The sequence below is a fragment of the Artibeus jamaicensis genome, unplaced genomic scaffold (assembly GCF_021234435.1).
Source record: "Artibeus jamaicensis isolate MK-2021 breed Jamaican fruit bat unplaced genomic scaffold, CSHL_Jam_final scaffold_1964, whole genome shotgun sequence".
NCBI classification, from domain to species: Eukaryota; Metazoa; Chordata; class Mammalia; order Chiroptera; family Phyllostomidae; genus Artibeus; species Artibeus jamaicensis.
The window spans coordinates 18,472,657-18,499,524 of NW_026522030.1; the positions used below are offsets into that span (position 1 = coordinate 18,472,657).

Sequence of the window (26,868 nt, forward strand, 5' to 3'; positions counted from 1 at the left end):
TGGGCGGGCTGACTCAGTTTCCCTTCCCGCACTCCATGATCTCCTGGGGCCTGGCCGGTGCTCCCACTCTGAGGTGTGAAGTCTGGGATCTTTGGGCAGGGGGTGCAGCTCTGCCGAGGAGTTCTCAGGCCCCAGCTGGAGGGACTAAGGATGGTCTGGGCTCTAAACCAAGTGTGAGATGGGGCCTGCTTGGAGCCTTAGAGGAGGCCACCAAAATGGGGAGGAGATGGGCAACTGAACAGTGCGAGAACCTCCCTCACCTGGAGTGAAGCCACCCCAGGGGCACGTGGTTGGGGCCTCAGGTCTCTGAAGGGCTATGGTGGGGCAGCGGACGTGGTTGGTGGGGACACAGGCAGTGGGGAAATCGTAGGCTTCCGCCCAGGAGGAGGAGGAGGAAGTCTGATGGCCAAGACTGCGACCTTCCAGATGGAGCCGTGTGGGAAGGAAGGCAGAGAGCTGGGCTGGGTCCTCAGCCCCGGGGAACTCCTGGGACATTGTGTCTACTTCTCGCCCCCACATGTACACAGATCATTTGAGGGTGGTCTGCCTAAGAATTAGATCAGATGAGAATGAGAGCTTTAGGTTCTCTAACGGTTTTGCCTACATGTATGGATGCAGAGTGTGCACAGTTCAGGGCTAAAATATCGTGTTGGACTAGCAGGACCTTACGGAGGAGCTTTCCTCGTGCCAGGCTCTGCTCTGAGGACCTCACAGGAATGAACCTGTGGAATCCCTGCATGTTAGGTTCTGTTATTGACCCCAGTTCACAGATGAGGAGACTGAGGCAGAGAGGTTCAGTGTCCTCCCCCGGTGCCTCGCTGACTCTTGCCTGGCCGCACTAGTCACCCCCATTTACTGAAGGCGCCCTGTGTGCCCGGGCTGAATGCCCTGGTCAGCCTCTCCCGCCTCACCGCAGTGCAGACAGAGGCAGGTGCCTGTGTGGTCCTGACACTCAGAGGAGGCAGGTCTGGGTTTGCAGCTGGGTCTCCGACCCTGAAGCCAGCTTCAACCACCTGCCCCAGATGCCTTCAGTGCAGCTGGTGAGGCTGCCACGGGAACACCTGACTGGATTCTGAGTGCTGGCCTTCGCCCATATAAAGTGTTAAGATGAACATTTGAGTGCCTTGGCCAGTGTGGCTCAGCTGGTTGGAGCATCATCCCGTAAATTGAAAGATTACGGGTTCAATCCCCAGTCAGGGCACACGCCTAGGTTACAGGTTAGATCCCTGGTTGGGGCAGGTGTGGGAGGCAGCGGAAAGCCCAGGAGATCACAGTCCCAAAGTGGCTCGAGTGAGGAAGTCACTGTAGGCACAGGGCGCCTTCAGGGGACATTTCCTGCTGCCTCCTAGTTGCACAACCTCAGAAATGTGACTCCATTGTTCTGAGCTGCACACGGCTTGCAGCAGCAGCCATGAAATGGGGACAATTCTCCCCGCCCTAAGGTGGATGTGAGGAGCAAACTGAAGGGTGAACAGGAAGGACTGTCGATCACAGAGTAGGGCCACAGAGGGTGGTTCTCAAAGCGTGGTTCCTGGGCCCACTGCATTCTTGTCACCTGGCAACTCGCTGGAAATGCAGATTCTCAGGTTTTGCCCCAGACTGGCTGAATCAGAACCTCTAGGATGGGCCTGACGATCTGGTGTCCACCCGCCTTCCAGGTGACGCCGACGAGCTCTGAAGGTCCAGACCCACTGCTGCATGCAAACTAAGGGAGGCGCTGTCTCGGGTCCTAGCAGAGTCCATCCTGGGGCAAGAGTGCCTCTGCAGCCTGGAGCATCTTTCCTCTTCATCCCCAGCCGGACCCTTTGGGCGGAGCTCAGGGAGGCTGGGAACGGGGAGAAGGAAGGTGGCCTCGTCATCCTCTCTCCTGGCAGCTGTTGCTGGTGCCACCTGGGAAATTGACTAAGGCTGAGCAGTGGCATTTATGTCCCTGTCAATAAGCAGGTGAGGGCAAACAGGAAGGAAGTTCCCGTCCCCTCCTGAGTATGAGGCCGAGCTAGGAAATGGAGCATTAGGCTGCCTGGCAGGTGCAGCTGCAGCAGGCCTTGCTCACCTGGGGACTCGTACCACAGGGACCGAGGTGAAGGGTGAGGAGAAGTATTTTCTGATTTAAAAGCCCCAGCCGCTGAGATGTGCCCTATAGGCCAGACACCCCCCACCCACACTCAGTTGCTCTAAGAGCCAAAATCTGTAGAGGCGGGTCGGGCTTTGACTCCTGGTCACCAGATCTGCCAGCTCCACTTGCTCCTCCCCAACCAAAAGCCCTTTTCCTCCTGAGCCCAGACAAGAAAGCCTCAGAATCTCCCCTCTCCTCACCATGCTCCGCAGCCCCTCACGCCTGCTGGAGCTGGGCATGAAACAAAACCTACTTATTTCTTCCTTAGACACAGCCCAAAGTTAAGAAAGAAAATACAGGCCTTGGCCAGGTATCTCGGTTGGTTAGAGCATCATCTTAATATGCCAAGGTTGTGCGTTCAATCCCCAGTCAGGGCACATATAAGAGTCAACCAATGAATACATAAATCAGTGGAACAACTCTCTCTCTCTCCCTCCCCCAATCTTTCTTTCTCTCTCTAAAGTCGGTAAATAAGATCCCTGCTCGGTGTGGCTCAGTGGGTTGAGCACAGGCCTGTGAACTAAAGGGTTGCCGGATCGATTCCAAGTCAGGGCATATGCATGCGTTGCAGGCCAGGTCCCCAGTGGGGGCCACGTGAGAGGCAACCACACACTGACGTTTCTCTTCCTCTTTCTCCCTCCCTTCCCCCTCTCTAAAAGTAAATAAATAAAATAAAATAAAGTCAGTAAATAAGAAATATTTTTTAAAAAATACAGGGTGAGGCAAAAGTAGGTTTACTGTGTTCGTATGGAAAAATACGATAATTAATAAATAACGATACAAGACTAGGCTCCCTGTTTTGCATCCTCAACTGTAAATCTACTTTTGCCCCACCCTGTACTTTTCCAGGGCGAACGTTCTAACTACTTAATTGCAGGGCCTAAATCCACGTCAACTCTGATCAGATCACACCCCGGGTCACAAACTTTGATACCTCCCATAGTTTCGAGTGCCGGCTCTGTAGCTGGAATTCGGGGCCCTTGCCCGCCCCGCCTTCCCAGCTGTGGCCCTCACTGCTCCTGGCATTCGCCCAGATCCCAGCCACACCGGACCCTTGTGATTTCTCGGATGTGCCTTTTGCTTCCCCACCGCGCACGGCATGCCCCTGTCTTCACCACAGCCCCGAGCCACGGTGCTCCAGTGTGGCCAAGCACCGAGCCGTCCACTGGGGGTCCCTTCCCTTCATTCTGTGCTGGGCTCGCTCCACGTGGCCTTTCCGGTTTAGCTCCAGAATCTGCCCTGCAGCCCCCTCCCAGTGCCCCCAGAGTCCCAGCTTCCTGCTATAGCCTGTTTAGTCTTTTTGCTGTGAATTGAGTTTGCTGGTTACTGACATCAGCCTCTCCCATCAATGTGAGCTCCTGAGGGGCAGTGGCCCCTGTCAGGGTCCTCACTGCCTGTGCCCCACAGTGCCCAGGACATGACGGGCTCCAGGAGGGCCTCAGTGATGCTGCTGGAACTCACTCTGGGTCCCAGGCCCCTTGCAACAGAGCAGGCTGTGTGCTGATTTGTGGGTCCGAGGCAAGGACCTGCTGACAACAGAATGCAAAAGACAGTCTCCCTCTCTGGGCCTCGGTATCCCTCTCGGTCTAAAGACAGATCCAGAAGCTGCCCAAGGAATGCACAGTGAGCAGGGAGTGGAGACTTCAAGTTGTCAGGCTGCTGGAGACGTTTTTAGAAAGTCCGGAGAGTCCCTTATCTCTCGAAACTGCCAGATAAGGAGATTGCGGGGCAATAAATCTGCGTGGAGTTTTGGTCAAGGCTTCAAAGGGGGGACGAACAGGAAGAATCCCTGCTCTGTGTCCCAGAGGGCGAAGGCAGGAAGGCACCAGCCCTCTGAGCACTGGGGCCGCTGCCAGGCGGACAGCTCCACCGGCTTTGGCGAGTGCAGACTGCGGAGCCCTCGGTGGATCTCTCCGCAGGTGGGCAGGGCCGAGGCATTCCCGCTCTGTGGGTGGAAAGTCAAAACCTGAGAAGGGATGAGATTTGCCCTGGGCCAGGGAGCAACCGGGTGTCAGAGTTCGGACTCCCCAACCTGACTGGCACACCTGCCATGGACGAACAGGCTCAGCCCCCAGGTCCTCATGCCCAGGGGGCAGGGGGTGGGGACAGGAGCCAGGTGGGTCTCCCCCTCAGTGCCTACCTAGGGATCTGGCCTGTGGGCACACAAAGGAAAAAGGGATGGCGATTTGGGGATGAATGGATGGGTGGACAGATGGGCAGACAGATGGATGGACAGAGGAAGAAGGAAGAAGCACATGGAGCTGGACAGGAGGAAGGGGGGCACCCACCAGCTGAGCGCCTCCCTCGTACCAGACGTGTGCAGGGTATTTTACATCCATTATCTCGTGTAATCCTGGCAAGGCTCTGTCAGTTAGCTACTAGGGTACCTTTTTGCAGGTGGGAGGCTGAGGCCCAGGCTCAAGTGAGGCCTAGAATTCGAACCTGGTACCTCCTCTCCCCTGGGCTGCCTCATTGTTCAGTCCTGGCAGCCTGGGAGGCCCCCTGGAGGCGGTTCTGTTCGCACTGAGCAGAGAGGTGCTGTGAGAGGAGGGGACGTCCTTGGAGCCCAGCTAAGTGCCTGTGGACTCCGCTCGAGGTGGACAGCGGCGGCGTGAGCAGAGATGAGGTGTCTGGGAAAATATGATGCTTTGAGGGGAGAGTGGATAAATCAGTTTGGCTCAAGGGGCAGGTCTGTGGAGAGGAGAAGGGGGGGGCGGGAGGCTCACACCCCAGGTCCAGCCAAGGGCTTTTTCCTGAGGATAAGGGGGTCCCGAGGGCAATGACAGGGTCAGGGTGGGGGCAGGGTAGAAGCCTGGGCTGGGCAGAAGAGGGGCAAGGAGCAACAGAGCCACTAAGAGGAAAGGCTGCCCAGGCCGGGCGCAGCCTGAGAGAGGGGCAGAGAGCAGGGAGGGACCCTGGGGCAGGGAGGTGGGGGCATCTGAGGGGGCACCTCCCTCTCAGGGCCCAGGGAGCTGGCTCTGGACAGCATCAGATGTCAGGAGGAGGCGCTCCCTCAGGCTTAATCTCATCAGGTGGAAAGAGGCGTTTTCTTGGCTGGCTTTCTGATTCCCTCTGTATTTCCTGTGGGCCTGTGGCTGGGCATCTGTGCGGACCAGAGGGCCTGAGGGCTGGGGGCAGGGAAAAGGAGGTGGGGGGTGGGGCAGAGAGAACCTGCTCTCTGCTGGTCGCTGCAAGAGGCCCCTGTCTCCAATACTGATATGGGGGGTGGAGAGCGTCCTAGGGGGGTCCATGCCACCACCCCTCCCTGCCAAGAGCCCCAAGAACCCTAGTCCCCTGAGCATGGGGCTGAGCTCAGCCGCTGGCCTCTGCTTGGAGTGCCCTGCCAAAAAGATGCACAAATACACTCTTCTGGTTCTTCTTGACCAGCACGGGTTGTTAGCTCTCGCTTTGCTTATCTGTTCCCTCCGTCAACATGGTAAGCACCAGGGGTTGGGACTTAGTGCCTAGCGGGCTGCCTTGCACTTTCCGATTTGGGACTCTAAATCCCCCAAATGCTGGGCCCTCGGCATGTACCTGTCATGCCCTAAATCAAAGCTCAGGGTCCTGTAGACATTGGGACCACGACAGCGGCATCAGCAGACATGTGTCGAGTGCTAAGCACTCACCCAGCATTGCTCCCTGTGCTGTGCAGATTGTCGCACTTAATCATCAGGGCAGTGCTGTGAGACAGGGAGGGCCTGGGACTCAGCAGGTTGGCTTTGATTCCAGCTCAGCTGCCTATTAGCTGTGTGGTTTTGGGCAAGCAACTTAACCTCTCTGTGCCCCAGTGTCCTCATCTGCAAAAATGGGGTGAGAGTATTTATGGAATTGTCGTGAGGGTTGTTAATACTTGGAACCTACTTCACACATAGTAAGCAATGTAAGGGTTAGCTATTCTTTTGTTGTCGTTGTTACAATGCCTGGTTTTCCTGGTGAGGAAGTTACACTAAGTAACTTGCCCAGAGTCACACAGGTGTGACAGACATGCTCTGTAATCATAATGTTCAGCCGGATCCCCAAACAGCCACATGTGGCTGTGAGCACTTGAAACGTTGCAGTGTGGCGAAGGAGCTGAACTTTACGTTTGTTTCATTTTAACGTTAATTTAGAGGCCGTGTGGGACTGTGCTGGACAGAGCTGGTGCCTGGGTCCCACAGCCAGCAATGCAATTTAAGTGATTCTAATGTGCATTCAGAGTTGCAAACCGCTGCCCCGTGCTTTAGCCGCCTGTCCAGGTGGTGGCCGCTCATCCAGTCCTGTCCTTGGGCATTCCCCCGAGCGGCCGGAACCTGTGCAAGGCGGTGACTGGGTCATTTGTCTCTGGCCCCTACCCCTGCCCCCACCACAGGGCCTGGCACAGAATAAGCACTAAGTAATGATGGATGAAGGTTGGGGACTGAATTTAATCATATTCACCTCTCTTTACAAACCTTCTTGGATTTTTTTGGCTTTGAAATGTTCTGTTCTCTGGTTCAGGATGTTGAGCCCTTTAAGAAGTCAGTACTAGAGCCTTCTCTTTCACAGGCAAGCTGTCGGGGTCAGGGTTACTAGGACTTAGTCACTGCTTGCAAATCCTATCCAAGTTTTATGGAGACCTCTGGGTAGGCGGTAGGGGGACTCCCCCCGGATCTCAGTGCTGGACCCCCTCCAGCCTGGAATTCCCCCCCCCCATTCTGGGCAAACTGGGAAAGTGCATCAGCTTCCCCCCAGGGAGAGAGACCATGCCTCGACCTGCTTTGGAGGAGAAAAGAAAACTAAGACTGAGGGATGAAACCCTTGTCCCTTCAGACCTGTAGCTGGCTTGTGGAGGGCAGAAATAAAGGCACCTGTGCCCAGCAGTGACCGCTAACCAGGGCCTGGCCTCAGGGGGACAGAAATGACAGGAGAAAAGACCTGTGGCCAAGAACTGTGGTGTCTTATTTCACCCCCGAGAGGAAGGAGGGTTCCAAGGGGAATGGCCGGTGCGGAGCGCTGGCTGACAGAACCCGCCGTCTGTCAGGGGAATCGGAGGCCCTGGTGAGGAGCCAGGGTGAAGTAGAGAGGGGCTTTCCCAGTCCAGTTTGGGGCCAAGGCTGGGATCAGGGCAAATTCCGTGATGGGTGATAGTCTGTCAAAGATTAGCCTCAAGGTGAGGGACGCACCCATAACTAGGTGTTTATTGTGTTAATTATTGGTCTTAGCAGAGCACCTTCAAATGGCGTGTTCTGTGCTCTTACAGTAACATTTTTTTTATTTTTTTAAAACTAGGAAACTTGTGGTTCTAATCTCCCTCTGTTAACTGCGGCCAGCCTAAGCGTGGTGCTCGGACTCTCTCGGGAGGCACGTGTGGGGCTAATTTGCTGACCACGAGGTCAGGTTTTAAGAGGAAAAAATAAACTAAAACTCCAAACATTACACCTGGAACCCCAAACTTACAAAGGGACGATGGTAGCCGGCAGCTCCAGACACCTACCGATCCCGGACACTCTGAGATCAAATCAGGTAACTTCACTCTTTCCCCGAGGCCTGGAAGAGCGCGATGAATGAATAAATCATTATGCTGGTTTGCACCACACCCAGTTTGGGTTTCCTCGCCGCCACCCTGCAGCTAACCCTTGCCTGCAGTGATGGAGGGCTGGGCTGGGGAGACAAGCCTTTGGAGGCAGGCAGGATACTTTCTCTATCTGTCCGTCTGTCTGTCTGTCTGTCTGTCTGTCTGTCTCTCTCCCCTGGCAGAGAGGAGCATGTGGCAGGAAGAGGAGATCTGGCCAGGATTTGGCTTCTGCGTCCCACCTGCACAGTTCCTACTCCAATGGCCTAGGTCAAGTCACTTCCCCTGCACCAAACAGAGGGGACAGTCCCCAGGAGAGTTGTGAGGGGTGGGACAGAGACACAGCCATTCTATGTCAGCCATTAAGAACTCCACTCAGTGGGATGGGAAACCCAGAGTTAACTAAATCCCTGTGGGGGGCAGGGAATTCGCGGCACACAGAGCCTAATCCCTTGGCCTCGGGGCCACAAAGCATGCACGGGACAGAAGTGATGCCACCCTTGCTTTGTGCCACACCTGGGAAGGCCTGCCTCGGCTTTGATGTGGGCCCAGCCAGGTGGGACCGGGCAGGATGGGGCAGCCCAGCCTGTGGGCGAGGCCTCGCCGTGCTGAGGGCTCGCGGCGACAGTCCGCATTTCCAGCAAGTGCTTGCTTGTGGGGAAAATAAAACTCCCATTCTCAGAACTGCTGAGTCCTGAAACTGGTGAGTGCACTGATGTACACGTGCATGCAGATACAATCGAATATCTGCACAGACGCACGTGCGTGCACAGGAGCACCTCGGTGGATGCAGCGCCCATGCACAGACGTGCACACAGTGCACTCACAGGCACACAAGCTTCACCAGCACACCTGTGTGCACACTCCCGTGCCGCAGTGACAGGTGAAGTGACAGGCGGCCTCCTGGCTTGGTGCTGCTCCATCCCCCAGTTCTGTAAGTTTCCCTCCATGGTAGTAAGTCTGGAAGAGCCTTGGCCGTAAGGATAAGGTGGTAGAAGGGGTGGGGTGAGGAGAGCCATGGGCAGGGGCACAGAAGGCCCCGGATGTTCACTGTGCTCCAAGATCAGCCAGCTTCACAAGTGGATGCCAAAGCCCCCTTTCTGAATGGTGTCCACTTACTTTGCTGAGCCTCATTTTCCTTTTAGGTAAAGTGGGGGTGATCATGGTCATGGGCTGAGGTGGGATCCAGGGTGTCATCATGGTCACGAACTTCAGGAACCGGGAGCTGGAGGCTGCAGAGACAGCTCGGTTCAGCTCCCAGCTCCACTATTTAGTCGTGAGACCTGGGGGAGGGGTTGCTTTTTGCTTCTCTGCCTCTGGCCCTGCACCCATAATGGGAAGCCAGGTAGCACCTACCTGTTCAGGTCACACAGGAGAAGCACAGGGAATGGCACCTGGTGCATAGCAGCCACCCAGAACTGTGAGTTGTCATTTCTGTAGAGGGGGCTGTGAGCTCAAATAGGGTTCTTGTCCTGGCTTCTTGAGGCCCCCCTGACCCTGACCCTGACCCTGACCCTGACCTTGGCCAGACAGCCAACTGCCAGGTGGGGGGAAAGCACTGGGGGTGGCTGGAGGGGCTGGGGCCATTGACAATCAGCAGACTCGCCCCCTTGCCCACAGCCCACCACGGGCGGGCACCCTGGTGCCAAGGCTGGTCAGCCCCCTCCCACCTCTCCTCTCCTCTCCACCCCTGTGCCCCATTTCAGCCCAGGTGACCCTCACCTCTCATTTGGTCCACCCTCTTTTCCTCTCAGTAGTCAGGGAAATGTACCCGAGAGGAAACCTGGTCTCCTCACCCTCCTGCTTTAAGCCCCGCAGCATCTCCCCTGTGCCCTCGTCCAGGAGTCCAGGTCCTTGAACATGGCTTCTGCAGTGGGCTGAGTCCTGCCCTCGCCCACCTCTTCTCTGCAGGCCTCCTGCGTGCTGGCCATGCACAGGCACCTGTTTGCCCATGAGCGCCGGTGGGGCCTGCACAGGGTGACGTGTGAGTCAGGATGGGTAGGCTGTGCTCTGTGACAAATAACCCTGCCGTCTCAGTGGCTCACTCTGTACGCTCCTTTCTGACATGCCACATGTCCAACATGAGTCACTGGGGAGCTATTTGGTTCCATCCAGTCTCTCGGGGGCCCAGGATGATGGAGGCCGTACCACCTGGAACACGTGGCCTTCTCATCTCTTGCACCAAAGACAAGCGTTCAGGAGGGAGGGCCACAGGCAGGTCTTACGCTTCAGCCTGGAAATGGCAAATGTCATTACCACCAGTGGCTGGACTGCGGCTGCCGAACTGCAGGGAGGCTGGGATGTGCGGGGAGTGGTGGACAGTCTGGTGAGCATCGCCACTGGCCATAGACAGGTCCTTCCCACCCTTACTGCTGCTCAGAGTGAGGTGGGGGGCGCCTGGAGCTGTGTTGACTTCTCCCTGCCCTCCCACCCCAGCCCAGGCCTAGGGCATCTTCCCCAGGGAGGTCTCTGTCCCCAGTGTTCCTTTCTGCAAGGGCAGAGAAAAGCAGTGCTGCCACGTAGCAGGTGGTGACTCTTATCTTACACACACTGACTAAATCCCTTTCTGATTCTGTTTCCCTTGTCGAAATGACTGCTAGGAAGCTCAGACCCAAATCTGAGGCCCACCTCCTCTGGGTGGGGCACCTGGCAGCACACGTTCGGGAGCCTAACTCTCCCACGCTCCAGGTGATCTCTTTTGTTCCTGCGTGTCCCCTTCTCCCCATTTTGTCCTCATGGCTCTTCTACTTCCTTCTGTCTCGTGTTCTCTCTATTTCCGTACGGCCTCCTCCAACCTTTCTGGAATCAGATGGGCATTCATTAGTCTGTCCCTGCCTCTGTGCTGCTTCCTGTAGCTCTGGCAAACGCAGCCAGAAAGGATAGTGGACACGTCTGGGCTTCCCAGCACAGACCTGCCCCTGTGAGGCGGGTGGGCTGCCTGTCAGGGTGTGGCCCGTGGGTCAGGCCCTTTGGTCACCATGACTTCCTGAGGTCAACAGTCTAATCTTGTGCCTTTGAACTGAGCACAGAGAAGAGCCTTTGGGGCCAGCTGCCAGGCTGGGCAGATGCCTTCTTTGTCTGGACCCCGTGGGTATGCAGCCCCTGGGCAGTTGCCAGGGCCTGGGGTGAGCAGTGCACTGTGCTGGGCACCCCCGGAGCGGAGCCCAGGCCTCCTGCCGCAAACCTCCCAGCTGGTACAGAAGTTGAGACGCCAAACTCCAAATCAGGGCAGACAGTGTCAGGGACCTCAGGGCAGGGAGGGGAGATGGCTGTGGGCAGCAGAGGGGAGCCAGATCTTCACCACTCAAGGCATCGAAGAAGACCCGGGGGCTTGGGAGCCAGCAATGGGAGGATGGCAATCGGTGGCTGGGGAGGGCAAGCCAGGCAGAGGGAAAGGCAAGGGCGAAGGCCCCAGAGACCTGGAAATGCAAGAGCAGACCCGAGGGAGGCTGGGCGGTGTCCTTCCTCTGGAAGGCGCCCTTCAGAAGATGAGCAGGAAACAGCCCATCTTGGAATATGGGGTGGCACCCAGTCAGAAGGCCTGGAATGACAGGCTGAGTTTGTCCTTGAACCTGTAGGGCAGCAATGCAGGGCAACAGAGGGGCAGGGGGCTGGGGTGGTGAGGAGCCCAGCAGGCCTGGTACCCCGAAGATCCCTCTGGCCTCCGTGGGGAGCGTAGATGGGAGGCTCCGGGGGGGTCTTCAGGGTTGGGGGCGAGGGCCTGGGCCTGAGCAGCAGGAAGCTGAGGGGAGGACGTTCGTGATCTGGCTCTGCCCGCCTCCACTGGTGTCCTCTTCACTCACGTCGCCCAACCTATATGCCTACAGATGTGTGGATATAGTTTTTTAACATCTTCTTGTTAATCTTGCCAAACTACCGGTAATTCCCCAAACATTCTGTTTTCTTCTATCTCATGGCCTTTTCTCAAGCCATTCCATCTGCCTGGGACACCTCCCACCTGCTCTCTCCTGTCCTGCCAACATGGCTAACTCCTGCTCGCCCTTCAAATCACAGCTCACGTGTCACTTCCTCTGGGAAGCCCTCCCTGACTGCCATGTACAAACCTCCATTGTTACCTAAAACCCCCTGCATCCCAGTGGCCTGGCCCCCCTCAGTGGCCTCACTCACAGGACCCCTTGCTCCTGTAAGGGTGGGCTCAGATCTACTCTTTCCAAAACCCCAGTGCCTGGTGCAGGCCTGGTCACCTGGCGGCACCCAGGAAATATTGAGGGAACAAACACGAGGCTGTAAGAAAAGCGAGGACAACTGAGGATGCCTGGGTGATAACAGTGGTGGTCATCGTAACTTCCTGTTGATCGAAGGCTCTAAGTATATCATCGAATTTAATCCTCATGACAGGTCTGTGAGAAGGATACTTTCGTTGTTCCCATTCTACAGATGAGAAAACAGAGGCTTCCAACGTTTAGCCACTTGCCTGCCCAGCTGGCAAGAGGCAAAGCTGGAGGCGGAGCACAGGCAGGCTGGCTCCAGAGGACCCAGCGTTACCACCCCCAGCAGGGCTGGGAGGAGGCAGGGTGGCTAGTCTGTCTGGCAGGACAGTGGACTGGGAATGTGGTGAGGTCTCTCTATGGTGTTTCTGCTTTTTTGTCTTCACATTGGAGGGATGAAAAGCAGACAAGTCAGCAGTAATCATACATCACCTCCCCAGGTCCACAGAAGTAGCCACCATTACAGCCTGTTCACTTGGTTGACCTTCGTGGCACGCCACTTTCGTGGCTGCGCCCTCTCATACTCTCAAGGTGAGACCCCTGTGTGTCCCACGGTCAAGGCAGTGAGCCTCACACTCCTTCTGTCCCGCTCGTCCCCCGCAGATGTCATGGCACCCCCAGTACCGGAGCTCCAAGTTCCGCCACGTCTTTGGCAAACCGGCCAGCAAGGAGAACTGCTACGACTCCGTGCCCATCACCCAGAGCGTCCACGACAACCACTTCTGCGCCGTGAACCCCCACTTCATTGCAGTCGTGACTGAGTGCGCCGGCGGCGGGGCCTTCCTCGTCATCCCCCTGCACCAGGTAAGGCGGCCAGGAGAGCCCCGGGCCAAATGGCTCCCTGGAGGCAGCTTGGGACAGAGGGGAGGCAGGAAAGAGCCTGGCTTTCTGCTGCCCGCGTGGGTTCAAATTCTAGACCGGCCCTCTGACCGGCCATGTGACCTTGAATGAGTCATTCCACTTCTGTGAGCCTTGGTTTCCTCACTGGGAAAAATATACCTTTCCTGGAATTTCAGCAGCTATTCCTGGAGTTTTCCCTCCACCCTACTGCAAAATAATTCACTCCAGAATAAAATATAATGAATTTTTTCATCTTCACCCCAGGATGTGTTTATTGATTTTAGAGAGAGAGGGAAGGAGAGAGAAGAGAGAGAAACGGAGGTAGGCTGCTTCTGGCACACACCCTGACCGGGAGTCGAACCTGCAAGCCAGGCACGTGCCCTGACCAGGGATCAAAACCGCAGCCTTTTTGGTATAGAGGACAATGCTCCAACCAACTGAGCCACCCATCAGGGCAATAAAATATCATTTTTAGTGCACTGCCAGGCTCACACAACATCTGACAACTCTCCAAAGCCACCTTCCCTCCCCTGAAAGGAAAACAAGCCTCAAGCCAAAATCCGCGGTAAGAGAGGAAAGCGGTGGGCAAGCGGAACGACGGGCTTGTCCCGAGAGCAAAGGGGAACCGTGGAGGCTGGGCCACAGGCCTTCGCTGATATCCGAGAGTTTTTGACCCCCTCAAATGGCAGTCTCACGTAGAAAAAGAAATAAAACTGCTATTATTTATCGATGTGATTGACCCCATAGAAACACAGAAGAAATGGAAGCAAATCCTTAGAAAAACAATAGGCATTTTTGGAAGGTGGTTGGATAAAAAAAAAAAACAGAATACAAAAATGAATCGCATTGTTACATGCCAAGAATGCTTAGAAAGCACAAACACTTGTGGCAGGAAAGCAGAGCGAACGCCTGGGAATAAGTGAGCAAGACTTGGAAGCACAGTGCTTCTGAGAGTCCCGTATTCGTGACCCAAGCAAATGAAAATGTGTACCATGTTCGTGAACAGCCACTCTGTCTCCCTCCCCCGAATTCCCACACCCCTCTCCTGCTTAGAACACGCCCATAGCCTGTTTTCCCCACTCAGGACTCCGTGCTCTGAGTGCTTTGAATGAGAGTCATTTGTGTTCTGCTAGTACCTGCAACACCTGGCATAGCAGGTGCTTTGTTTATCCATATAGCACATCGTGGGAGCACAGTTGCTGCTCATAAATTTTCATTGAACTCCCAGTCATTGGTCATCCAAATGAACAGGGAGCCCGCAATTGGCAAAGGGCAGAGGCATGGAGGCAGGGCTGCGTGTGGAGTGTTCAGGGAACAATGCAGAGGGCTGTCTGGCCGGAGCAGGCGAGCACCGTGTTTGGGGGAGGAAGGAAAGTGCCTCTGGAAGGGCTTGGGGCGAGACGAGCAGGGCCTTGAAGGCCAGGAGGAGAAGTGTGAGCTGCGTTCTAGAGACACGAGAGTTTTCCAGCTGGGGAAGGGGGAGTGTTGAAGGCCGGGGCAGGCAGGTGCCCTAGAAATGGCCTGTTTGGATATGTATTCTTCCGAGTTCAGGGTGCTTTTAAATGATTCTGTCCACCAAACAAAGTGCATTTTTAATTAATTACATATTAACTCGGTTGCCTGACTTTTATTACCCAGACCTTTGCAGAACTGTCACAGTTTCTAACTCCCAGGAAATGCTCAGTAGACGTAGGTACAAACAGCTGATATGAAAAAAGATAAATTGGTTCGACGTGATGGGATGTGACCTGGGTGGGGCAAGGAGACCAAGCCTGGATAGGCTCAGAGAAGGCCTTTCTGGGGAGGTGACCTTTGGGGCAGGCAGCCACCGGAAGTTGGAGAGGTAGAGTGCTCAGAGAAATGAACCGCAAGTGCAGAGGCCCTGTGGTGGGAGTGGGTGTGGCGTTTGAGAAACACAGGTGCGTTGTCACCTGGGCAACAGCCGGGGAGGCGGTGAGAGAGCGGAGCAGAGCCGGGGCTGTGCAGGCTCTGTAGGCAGGGCAGGGTCCCCTCTGTTCTATGTTCCGAGGGAAAGCCCCTCAGGAGGGTTGAAGTGCAGTGTCCTGTGCAACTGGGTCTTGGGTATGATGCCCAGCTAATTCCTGTTGGGCTGTTGGAAGTAGTATCATAAACGGCTTGAGGGCACGTGTTCGTGGCTGCTGTCACAGGCTCCTGGGGTCCCGGAGCTGCAGGAGCTGGGAGCCGCTAGTCAGAGCACAGGTTCTGATTCAGTGGGTCCAAAGGAGCCTGGGGTCTGCCTTCCAGCGAGCTCCAGGGAGGTCCCTGGAGTCTGAATCTCAGATAAACACCAAATAACTTTTTGTTGCTTATTTGTCCTTTTAATTAAACGATTTTGTTTTGAGATCACTGTAGATTCACATGCAATTGTAAGAAATGACAGATTTCTTTGTCCCCCTTACCCAGTTCTCCCCCAGTAGTAACATCTTGTAAGACCGGAGCACAATAGCACAGCCAGGATGTTGACATCAGGACAATCAGACACAGAATGTTGCCCTGGCCGGGTGGCTCAGTTGGTCGGGGCTTTGTCCCATACACCAAACGGTTGCAGGTTCGACCCCTGGTCAGGGCACGTACATAGATTTGTGGCTTAGCTGGGGCTCCTATGGGAAGCAACTGATTGATCTTTCTCTCCCTGCCCCCCCACTTCCCCTTTCAAATCAATTTTAAAAAAAAAAGTATATATGTATCCTTGGGGAAGGACAAAAAAAGATACAAAGTGTTGCCCTTTTACAGCCCGCCACTCCCCTCACACCCACTCTCATCTCAACCTTAACAACCACTCTCTTCTCCGTTTCTATACGCTTTCGCTATTGGAATAATGTGGTATGAATGGAACCACATAGTATGTAACCTTTGGGGCGTGACTTTTTTCATTCAGCATTAAAGACCCAACCAAGTTGCTGCACGTATCAGTAGCTCGTTCTTTTTTATTGCTGAGTGGTGTTCCGCGGTGTGAACGCACCATGTCTGTTGAGCCATTCACTGGCTGGAGGCCATCGGGATTCTTTCCAATTCGGGGCTTTTGTGAATCAGGCTACTATAAACGCTTGCCCACGGGTTTTCGTGTGAATATTAACTCTCCATTTCTCTGCGATAAACGCCCTGAGTACAGGGATAGGTCGTAAAACACATTTAGTTTTATGCGAAGCTGTCAAGTTATTTTCATGAAGGATTTCTCAGTATAAGTAAAATATCATATGGGATGTACTTATACTAAAAATAACATTTGTTGTTTACCTGAAACTCAAATATCCCTGGGCACCTTGTGTTTTTTTGTAATTCCGGCATCTCTTCTTCCAGGTGGTGCCAACGCTGCTGGTTTGCAAACTACATTCCAGTAGCTAGACTGCCTGCTAGTTACTTTTTACAACTGTGAAAAAATTTTAAACACAAAAGTAGATTAAGGCCGTGGCCTGGCGGCTCAGCTGGTTGGAGCTTTGTCCTGTGCACCAGAAGGTTGTGGGAAGCGATTGACGTTTCTCTCTCTCTCTTCCCACCCCCACCCTCTCGCCACCAACCCCCCCCCCGTCTAAAATGAGTGAAAAAACATATCCTCAGGTGAGGATTTGTTGAAAAGTCTCTCAAAAAGTAGATTAAAAACAATACAGTGAACTTTCCCCTACCTGGATTCTATAGTTGTCAAGACTGCCACTCTTGCTTCCTCAATTTTCCCCCCTGAAGTACTGAAAGCAAAGCCTGGGCATTGATGTTATTTTACCCCTACAAACCTCAGTGTGCGGTTCTAGAAAACAAGCACATTTCCTGACTTGACCACAGGCCGGGGTCACAGCGCGGGCACCAACTCCTGTGTCGCCTGGTTCCCACTTCAGGTGGAACGTCCCTGGTCGCCTCCTAAACTCCTCACTGTGTTTGAATCCAGGTCCAGAACAGCCCACGCATAGCGTTTGGTTGATATTCTCTGAAGGAAGCACATTCAGGGGGACGGAGCAGGAACGAGAGGCCGAGAGGGAAAGGACTCCGGTGCCAGTCCCATCCCCCAGCACTTACGCTGGGCAGACAGGACGGTGTTGACGCCCAGGCCGTCATTAGCCCATTTCGTAGGGAGTATTGCCCCATTGTGCAGATGAGGATGCTGAGGCCCAGGGAAGACGAATTCCCCTAGGACCCTGGGCAGTGAGGGTGAGGACCTGGATGTGGCCCAGACATGGGCTCCTTGTCGGTGACAAGGGATGACGTCCCATCCAGGCAGGGAAGTGTCAGTAAAGAGGGCTGTGTGCTCCCTGGCTGGTGTGACTCAGTGGATTGAGTGTCAGCCTGCGAACCAGAGGGTCACCGGGTCGATTCCTGGTCAGGGCACATGCCTGGATTGCAGCGGGGTCCCTGGTTGGGGACTGGCGAGAGGCAGCCGTATCGGTGTTTCGCTCCCTCTCTTCCTCTCTCCCTTCCCTTCTTTCTAAAAACAAATAAGTAAAATCTTCAGGGGAGGAAGGGAGCGACGAGGTAGCTGAGTACTTCCTGGAGTGTCTGCGCTGGAAGGTGCCTGGCCTCCCCATGCTGTCCGGGAAATTTTTCTCTAAAGGGCTAGGCTGCCCCAGGCGGTGTCAGGTAACCCAAAGGGAGTGACTCTGCAGTCTGGGCCCTTCCTTCTGCAGGCCGCGACCTGGGGGAGCCTAGGGAGGGAGGCGCCTGCGGCCTCGGCAACGGAGGGCGGTTCTGGGGAGAACAGGCCTGCCCCAAGCCTGGGGACTGGGGACGTGCAGGACTGGGCTCCTGACCCTGGGGCCTGGCTGGCAGCAAGCAGGTCCACCTCTTGAAGGGTAGAAAGGTGGACTTTGCTGTGAGGTGTGGAGAATGGAGAGGAATGAAAGCAAGAGCAGGCAGTGGGCTAGTCCATTTTTTGTTTTGTTTTCGTCTCTTTCAGTTCTGTGGATCTGTTGAGCCTGGAAAAGAACCCACTTAAGGAATGGGTCCTCTGCCTTCAAGTTTCCCAGGAACTAGCCTGGGAACAGGTGGAAACGGTGTCTAGGAGATCCCAGAGGACGGAGCTAGGGCCAGAAGCAAAAGTGAGGGGAGTGAGGGGAGGGGCCGCAGGGAGGCCACACGGGGACAGAAGTAGGAAGTGTTTTCTCACAGGAAGTGTGGTCTGAAAGTGGAACAAACTGCCTGGGTAGAAAGTGAGCACCGCATCTCTGGAGGTAACCAAATGGGGTTACCAGATAACTTTTGTGGTTCATCATTTCCAACCCCCGGTGTGGGATTCTACTGAAAACCATCTTCATGCTCATTTCTGACTCTCTATAAGTTATGGTTCTTTTACATTTGCAAACGTGTTCCTTGTAGAGGGAGAATGTACTTGAGTTCATCAGTTGGCAAGCAGTCCAGACATCGATTTACTCATGAGGTGTCCCTGGAGCGAATGCCCGTCGGCTAGGTGGGAAGTGATAGGAGTCCCTCTGCAGAACAGTGTAGCCTCACACTGGTACACCCCCGGGCCCCTGAGACATTCTGAACACCAGCAAACCTGGACAACTGTGGTCAGCTCCGATGAATTTGTACTGGCAAATTTACTGAGAACTTAGCATGCGCCAGCTACTTTCTTAAGCACTTCATGTGATTTAACTCATTTAATCCCCATACCCACCTGGTGAGGTCCTACTAGTGCCGCCGTTTTATAAATGAGGAGACTGAGGCCCAGAGAGCTGAGGTCACTTTGCCCAGGGTCACACAGTGGTGAGTGCTATGGCAGGAATTCAAACTCAGGAAGCCTGGGGCAGCCTGCCCACCTAACCTCTTCTCATACTGTGCAAATTTCCCCTGCCTGCCTACTTCCGATCCGGCTGCTGGGAGGGTCCCTTGAGGCCATGGCTCTGACCTTATGGTGGGAGGGCTCTGCCATCCAGGCAGCTGAGGCCTCCCCCCTCCAACTGGCTCTGCCCTCCAGGGTCCTACAGTCCTGCGTGATCTGTCTTCCCAGAGCAGCCAGTGAAGACCTGGAAGCGGGGGCCCTCAAGCTGAGCAGCCGGCTCCCGCACCCAGGCCCCCAGGCCTCCAGGCCCCAAGCACCCAGGTTGGGCTCTCTCGGTCTGTGCAGAAAGCACTTGTGTCTCCCCTGCCTTAGAGCTTGTGTCCCCCGTAAATCAGGGGCCCTGCTCCTGGCTGACTCTTGGCCTAAGGCACAGAGGGCGGAAGTGGTCTCCTCATTACAAATATTCCTGCTCAGACAGGGCTTTTAACAGCTCAGTCAATAGCCCTTCAGACTGGCCAATGCTGGTTAATGTGGGTCCTCAGCACAAAACCTCTTAGGCTCAGAGCGGCCTGCCGGCCTCAGGGGAGGGCCAAGCTGCCTGGGGCTGGGCCTCTGCTCCTGAGAGGCCTGGGAGGAGCACTGGCCCAAGCCGAGCTCCGAGGAACCGCCCTGAGGAGCCATGGCCGACCTGGGAGCTGCGGGTCTGTGTGAGGCTCCTGGGCCATTTGCCTACTGTCAGCCAAGCTGGCCCACACTCAGCTCTTCCATAGCACCTGCAGTGCAGAAACGGAGGCACAGCCCTGGGGCTGAGGGTAGAGATAAAGGCCCTGAGAGCAACTGGGTGTGCCACAGCCCATCCTGCACTGCTCATGCCCTTTGACCTAGGAAGTGATCCAAGAGGAGAGCAGGGCCGTTTGCGGGGGAGGGGGGTAGGGGTGGGGAAGGTAGGGGTGTGTGGGATGCCAACTCAGGGAGGGCTGGGGCTCTCCCTCAGCACAGGAAGGACACCACAGACTCCCACTTGGTGGCAGAGCCCTGGGCCAGACCCTGCACACGGGACCCCAGGCAATGCCTCCTCCAGCCTGAGGTCAGGGAGAGAGTGCGCGGTGCACTGGTGGTGCCCCCCACTCCCAGGCTGGTGCGGGAGCTGTGCTGGCTTTACCGTTCCTGGTCTCAGAGTCCTTCAAGTTCTGTGGTTTTATAGCAAATTTTTGGCTAATCCAGAAGAGACTTATCCTTTCAGAAAGTCTGGAGTTTTGTCTTAAGTACTTTTGTATTGCAAAATTTACAGTTTTTACAGGAAGTTGGGGGGTTAAAGATATAATGAAAGCCCCTGGAAGGTGTGGCTCGGTTGTTTGGAGCACTGTCCTATAGACCAAAGGGTCATGGGTTCAGTTCCCAGTCAGGGCACACACCCAGGTTGCAGGTTCAATCCCTGGTTTTGGAGGATACAAGAGGCAACCAATCAGTGTTTCTCTCTCTCTCTCTGTCCCTCTCTACCTTCCCCTCTCTCTGAAAGCAATGAAAAAAAAATGTCCTCAGGTGAGGTTAAAAAGGAGATGATAAAGACCACCTGTTCATCTCCCCATACAGAGACAACCACTAACGAGGTTCGTTCGGAGAGTTTTCGTCCGGGTTCTGGCCATGCGCACAAGCCGAGTCCCAGCCGCTCTGGTCTGAGCCTTGGGCCTGCAGGCGCCGCCGTCTGGCTTCTGCGCACAACGTCTCATCTTACCCCACAACGGTTCTGCAGCGAAGCGATGATTAGTCACGTTTTATAGATGGGGGAAAGAGGCTTGCAAAATTTGACACGGTCAGGTTTCAGTTCTGGAAAACTCACTCGATGACAGTGTGCAGAAGGCCTGGAGCCTGGGCAAGGGGTCCGCGGCTGGGCCACGGTTTCTGCCGACCCCCGCCAGGACCCAGCTCTGGGTGCCGCCCCCACAGTTGGGGGGGGGGGGTGCAGTGCACTCTCTTCCCTGCTCAGGGACCCGATTTTTCAGCCATGGAGAAGGGAGAACTGTCCGAAAGAAGTGGAAGGTTTGCCTACCTCCTTCCGTACGCTGTCACACGACACATCCAAATCCTTTCTTTTCACTCTCTCTCTGAATGTGTATATGAGGGAATAATACTTTTTCTGAAATTTTTTAGAGTAAATTATATACTGTATTTTTTCGGACCATAAGACTCACCTAGGTTTTAGAGGAAAATAGAAAAAAAGAATTTGAAGCAAAAGATGTGGTAAAATATTGAATAACATAAATAACATAATATTTCACCAATGTAAATGTAAACAACAGCAGCATTAACAACCATTATTCCTCCCAAATTGGGGCGGGGTTGGGGGGTGGGGAGGTGCGTCTTATAGTCTGAAAAATACGGTACATCTGTGCCCTTTACCCCTAAATACCTGAATGTTTCCTAAAAATGGGACTATTCTCCAAGAATATAACCACAGTATGTTATCAACCTCACATTGTAACGGTACTTTAATCTACTGTTATTTTTCCAATTTGTCAAATAACCTCCTTTATAAAGTCTCCCCCTCCAGTAAGGGACGCCGTCTAGGGCGAGGGGTCTAGTTCCCCTTTCTGCAGGCCGAATGTTGGGCAGCATATTTCTGAAGGGGAGCCCAGGGCCCCCACCTGTGTTTGCAGACCTACTATGATACACAAGTGAAACCCCCACAAACCAGGGGCTCAGCCACCTGTCTGCCAATTTGACTTGATGGGGAAGGCCTGTGTCCATTCTCATAGCAGCTGCCCTCTCTGCAGTCTTATTAGGCAAGGCCAGAGGCCACCACAGTGCCTTTGCTCAGTCTTGATTGGACACAGTTTCGGGATGTCCCACAGAAGTGTGGAGGTCTCTGCAGAGTTGGGTAGGTGAGGGGACAGGTGGTGAGTATTCCCGGAGGTCACTCTGTTCCTGAACGTCCCTTTTTTAAAATCCTGAGGCTGTTGATTCTGCAAGGTCAGACACTGGGTCTTGTGCTCACCCAGCCGCTCGCCTAGCGCCTATCCCCTATGTCCCCCTGAGGATTTGCTGAGCGAGGGACTGTTGGCCAGTTCTCCTCTCAGCTGCCTCTTCCACTTAGATTATGAGAGGGGTTGGGGAGCCTCCTGGTGGGGGGTCCCAGAATGGGGGCGATGGTGGGTGTGGGCCGCGCCTGCACGGGCAGGCGGAGGGCCTAGTCTGCTCTACGCTCTGCCAGGACCATGCAGTGTGGTGTGCAAAATGAGTGTGTCAGTCCCTGCCACCTCCAGGTTTCTGTGCCCGCCCCACACAGCTGCCCCATGACCCAGGAAATACCCCAGTCTGTCACTGTGGTGGAAACTTCAGCCTCAGGGCTACGCGGCATTGGTCGTGGGACCTGTGTGTCCTGTGCAGGTACAGGGAAGGGGGGATATAATTCACATACCATAATATTCACCATCTGAAATGTGGGCATTGGCAGGTTTTGGTGTATTCCGTGGCTGTACAGCCGTCCCCACTGTCTAATTTCAAAGTGATCCCTCTCCCTCGAAAGACACCCCACCCCCATTAGCATCCACCCTCATCGGCCCTCCCCCAAACCACTGATCTGCTTTCAGTCCCTATGGCTTTACCTGTGCTGGACTTTTCATATCATCAGTCAGGGTTTTGAATACCAGCTACCAGGGGCTGTGTCAGTGTGCCTGAGCAGAGAAACCACATCTGGTGTGTCATCGAAGTGGAATCACACCACGTTTAGTGGCTTTTGGTGCCCGACCCATCCCACTCAGCACAGTGCTTCCCCGGTTCATCCACGTGGTAGTGCACATCAGAACTTCATTTCCTTCCGACTGAACACTGTCCCATTGTACGAACGCACTACCCTTCGTGCATCCATTCATCTGCTGGACGCTCAGGTTGTCTCCGCCTCTGGGTGATTCTGAAGAGCACTGCTGTGAACGTGGGCGGACAGGTTCTCTGCAGACCTGTGTCTTCACTCCTCTCGGTGATATACTCAGTGTGAAGTTACAGGGCCAGACAGTAACTCTGTTGAACCTTTTGAGGACCTGCCAGGCTGCTTTCCAAAGTGGCTGCGCCCTTTTTGCCTCCCCGCCAGCCATGTATGAAAGGAAAGGTCTTTTTATTGAACACCTACTATGGGGCAGGCACCATGCTAGACCCTTTCCGCTCCTCATGCCCTGAGTCCTCACACCAACCCTGGGGAAGACCTCCCACGGCCTCCATTGTACCGAGGAAACCACCAAGACTCAGGGAAGTGATGAGATTCCCCCAGGATCACACAGGGAACAGTCAAGTCCTAGATTCACACCCGGCTCTGTGCCTTCCACTTCCCTGTCCACTCGGCGATGGCTGGCTGGCCCCGTAACTGTCAGACGGTGACGTGGAATTAGCCCCTCTCCTCCTCAACCCTCCTGGGCGTTGTTTTGCAGACGGGAAAGTTGGACCCCCACTACCCAAAGGTCTGCGGGCACAGAGGGAACGTCTTAGACATCAAGTGGAACCCTTTCAACGACTTTGAAATCGCCTCTGCTTCTGAAGATGCCACGGTGAGTGTCTGCCCGTGAGGCCGCCCCTCTGACCGGAAGGAGTGGGGCAGGGGGAGCTGGAGCCGTGTCTGTTCTCGGCTCCCGTGCTCCTGACTCCTTCGACCTTCATGAGGTGAGGTTGCTCTGGGGGGAAGGGTCATTTAGATTCTGGCCTCTGCGGAACAAGGGGTGCGACCCCTCCTCTTTATGGGCCTCGGTTTCCCCACCTGTAAAATGGGCATAATAATTTCCAACTGCTTAGTTAAGATCCAATGAGAGTCATACCCCAGTAGGAAAGCCCACCCTTAAGGGAAACTATAGCATGCAATGTGGGGTGTGTTTTCTGTGTGAGAAAACATTGTGCCACTTCATCTCACAGACAACAGGGGAGCAGATTTTAAAAGGATAGGAGTGGGAGCCATATAGGAATATGGCCATCAAAACTATCCCAAAAGCTTCAGTTCCACCAACTTTTTGAGCTCCAGTTTTGCCCCAGGGTCCTAATCCCTGCTCCCACAATGTTTAGTGCTGTTTGTTTATAATGTGTTCTGTGCCACTTCTAAAACGTGGTGGGTGTGGCTTGAAACAAAAGAGGTACGATGAGGTGATTCAACTTAGAAGAAAAGTCCTAGTTGTTTATACTGTGAGCCCACCGTGTCCCCAACTCTCATGATATGCACGCCATTTCACTCAGTCTGCCCATCCTGGCAGCTGCACAGGGCGGGACCCTTTTCTGGCGTAGAAGCGGAGGGTCTGAGGGGTGCGGCGAGGTGCCCGACCTCATCCAGTTTGTAGAGGCAGAGCCAGACTTCCGACGGAGGTCTGACTTGAGAACCCAGTCTGTTTCCTCTGGGCTACGCCAGTCCCCTAAGATGCAGCGGCCACAGCTGGCGGAAGTGGGGAGATGATACTAGAAACACTAGCGAGGCAGGGTTGCCCTGGGTCAAGGCTAAAAAGGGAAACAGAATGTACTGCAGAACCTTCACTGCCTGATCAAAGGAGACACGCCAGTTGATTGGGACAAGCAGGTAGAAAATTCTAGGAGGACTTGTGTTGGTTCCCATAGACAGGATACTGAGGAACATAGAGGCCCTGCCAGAGAGGCTTGTCCTGTCCTGCCCCAGGATTGTGCTGGCTGGCTCCCTAGTGCCCTGAGATTCGGCACAAACCCTTCCTCCTGCTGTTCAAGGCTCCACCCTGGGCTTTGGGGCAAGGGGCAGGGGACATCACTGTACATTGGGGGATATTCTGTGCTGGGAAGCAGATTTGCTCAGACACTTGGCCTGGGCGTGGGGCCTGTGGCCCACTCACCCACCCACCACCCAGGTCATTAGGATGGCAGAGATTATCAGATTATGCCTATCAGGACCCATCTCTGATCAACGCCAGCCCCTGCTGCTTGGGCTGGAGGACCTTGGCAAAGCCCCTGTCCCTCCAAGCTGCCCCTGCTGGCCCTCCACTGAGTGAGAAGTGGATACAGAGAGAACTCCCAGGCCCTTCTGCCGGGCACCGCCAGCTCCTAGGGTGGCCGGGGTGCCGCGGTGACCCTGGCTAACGCTCCCCTGGGCCCTGCAACCTTTGACAGATTAAGATCTGGAACATCCCCAAGCAGCTGCTGTCGAAGAACCTCACGGCCTGCAGGAAGGAGTTGGCGGGCCACTCCCGCAGAGTGGGCCTGGTGGAGTGGCACCCCACGGCCGCCGGCGTCCTCTTCAGCGCGGGCTACGACTACAAGGTGGGTCCGGAGGAGCGTCCCAGCGCTGCCCTGATGCACGGCCCTGTTCTTCTCACACTGTTCTGAGGACAGGAAGTCCTAAAGCAAGGCCTTCAGAGGGCCATGCTTTCCCCAAAGGCTCTAGGCAAGAATCCTTCTGAGATTCTTCTAGCTCTTGGGGCTGCGTCACTCCAATCTGCCTTCGTTGTCATGTGGCCTTTAAAAAATTTTTTTTTGATTTACTGATTTGAGAGAGAGAGAGAAACATCGGTTGTTTCTTGTATGTGCCCTGACCCGGGATCGAACCCACAACCTTGGCATATTGGGATGCCTCTCTAACCAACCGAACTAACTGGCTGGGGCCATGGTCGTCTTTTCTGTGTGTCTCTGTGTCCTCTTCTTGTAAGGACACCATCACTGGCTTTAGGGCCCACTCAAACCCAGTGTGACCTCATTGTAACTAATTACATAAGCAAAGACCCTGTGTCCACATAAGGTCACATCCTGAGGTCCCAGGTGGACTGAGTTTGGGAAGGACACCGGCTAACCAACCACCAGTCTGCCCAGAGGGGACAGGCTGGGCCCTGTGGACCGGGAAGGCCCCTGGTCTTCTCTGGGCCTCAGTTCCTCAGTGTGTGCACAGACACACTGAGGGGTTGGTGTGACCGCAGCTGTGGCCTTCACAACCCCGTAGGGCTTTACCCTCCGAGGCACCGCAGGGGCCCCTGTGACAGGGCCACCACCAAATGTCCGTGCTGGCATGTCTGCAGGGCTCCCGCCCACCGTGGCACAGGTCCCTGTGCACACAGCTCCAGGGGATGCTGTTCATGTGACGGGTGACAGTAATGGGGCGCCCTAGAGCTGTGCAGTGCACGGTCGGTGCAACCAGACAGGCAGCCCTGCGTGTGTGTGTGAGGTGGGAACTGCTGTTTGAACCCCTGGGCTGGCGGGTCCCCCGGGGTCCTCCCAGCATGGATGTTCCGTCGCTCCAAGGCAGATGGTAGTATTTTTCCCCCACTGCCAGCCAGCCTGACTCCCTGCTTCCCCCTCCTACCACGTGGCAGCGTCAGCCGGCAGCAGACCCGCCTCCCACCTGAGGCCGCCTGGCCAGACTGCCATCTGTGACGTCCCCCCCGGGGATACTGTGTTTCATGGCAGCCTGGCCAGCATGTGACTGTGGGGGCCGGGGCAGGGGTGGCCGCTGGGCTCAGAGCCGGCTCTCTGCCGTGCAGGTGATGGTCTGGAACCTGGATACAAAGGAGACTGTAATCATGAGCCCCGTGAAGACAATTGACTGTCACCAAGATGTGATCCTCTCTATGTCCTTCAACACCAACGGCAGCCTGCTGGCCACCACCTGTAAAGACCGCAAGATCCGGGTTCTCGACCCCCGAGCAGGGACGGTCCTCCAGGTTGGTGCTAGGCTGGAGTCTGGCTTGGGACCAGGGGTCCGAGGAGCAAGGGTGGTGTGGAGATGGCAGAGGCCTCTCCGAACAGCGCCATGAGCTCTGGCCACGCCTCCACCCGGGTTGTCCTCGTTGTTCAGATGCGAGACCCGAGGTGGGGGAGAGGCTCAGCGACCGGCTCACGTTGGAAGCTGGGATTCGAACCTGGTCTAACGCCAAAGCTTGTCTGTGTGCCCCAGCTCTGTCAGGGGTGTGACAAGGGATTGGAGGCTCCAGGGCACCACTGTGGACCCACTCTGTGGCCTTAGGCAAGCACTCTCAGGTGCCCCAGCCTCTGTGTCCTCATCTGCAACAATGGGCTGCTGGTCCTTCCTCCCAGAGGGTTAAATGACATAACCCAGCTGCAGCGCCTGCCCAGCCCCATGCTTTTGCCATAGAGTGGGTGCTCTGTAATCTTCAACAAGAGTGTGGATCTGGGCAAGATTTGCCTCTTGCTGTAGCTCAGAACTCCGGAAGGATCCCCCAGGTGGAGGTGGGGTAGACACGAAGGCGTTCTGGACAGAGCAAACGCATAAGCAAAGGAAGGGACTCCTGACCCCACATGTCTCTCTAGGAGGCCAGCTACAAGGGGCACCGGGCCAGCAAAGTGCTATTTCTGGGGAACCTGAAGAAGCTGCTGTCCACGGGCACCTCCCGATGGAACAACCGGCAGCTGGCCCTGTGGGACCAGGTGAGTCCCCTGCAGCGCCCCCAGCGCACCTCACCACCACTCCTTAGCCGAGTTCTGG

The 26,868-nt window shown here is 55.2% G+C and overlaps 1 protein-coding gene across 2 annotated transcripts in view; it reads left to right on the forward strand.

Moving 5' to 3' along the window:
• Positions 1-26,868, forward strand: part of CORO2A (coronin 2A) — a 46,313-nt gene that overhangs the window by 13,208 nt on the left and 6,237 nt on the right. Inside the window, exons 1-6 of one of the 2 annotated variants that reach the window (XM_053656560.1) lie at positions 7,376-7,597; positions 12,479-12,679; positions 22,865-22,981; positions 24,546-24,695; positions 25,907-26,086; positions 26,694-26,810. In XM_053656560.1, the coding sequence (XP_053512535.1) occupies positions 7,541-7,597; positions 12,479-12,679; positions 22,865-22,981; positions 24,546-24,695; positions 25,907-26,086; positions 26,694-26,810 (822 nt within the window). In that variant the 5' untranslated portion in view covers positions 7,376-7,540. Of the gene's footprint in view, positions 1-7,375; positions 7,598-12,478; positions 12,680-22,864; positions 22,982-24,545; positions 24,696-25,906; positions 26,087-26,693; positions 26,811-26,868 lie in introns of those variants that run through there. The other variant, XM_037140782.2, reaches the window with a different exon arrangement.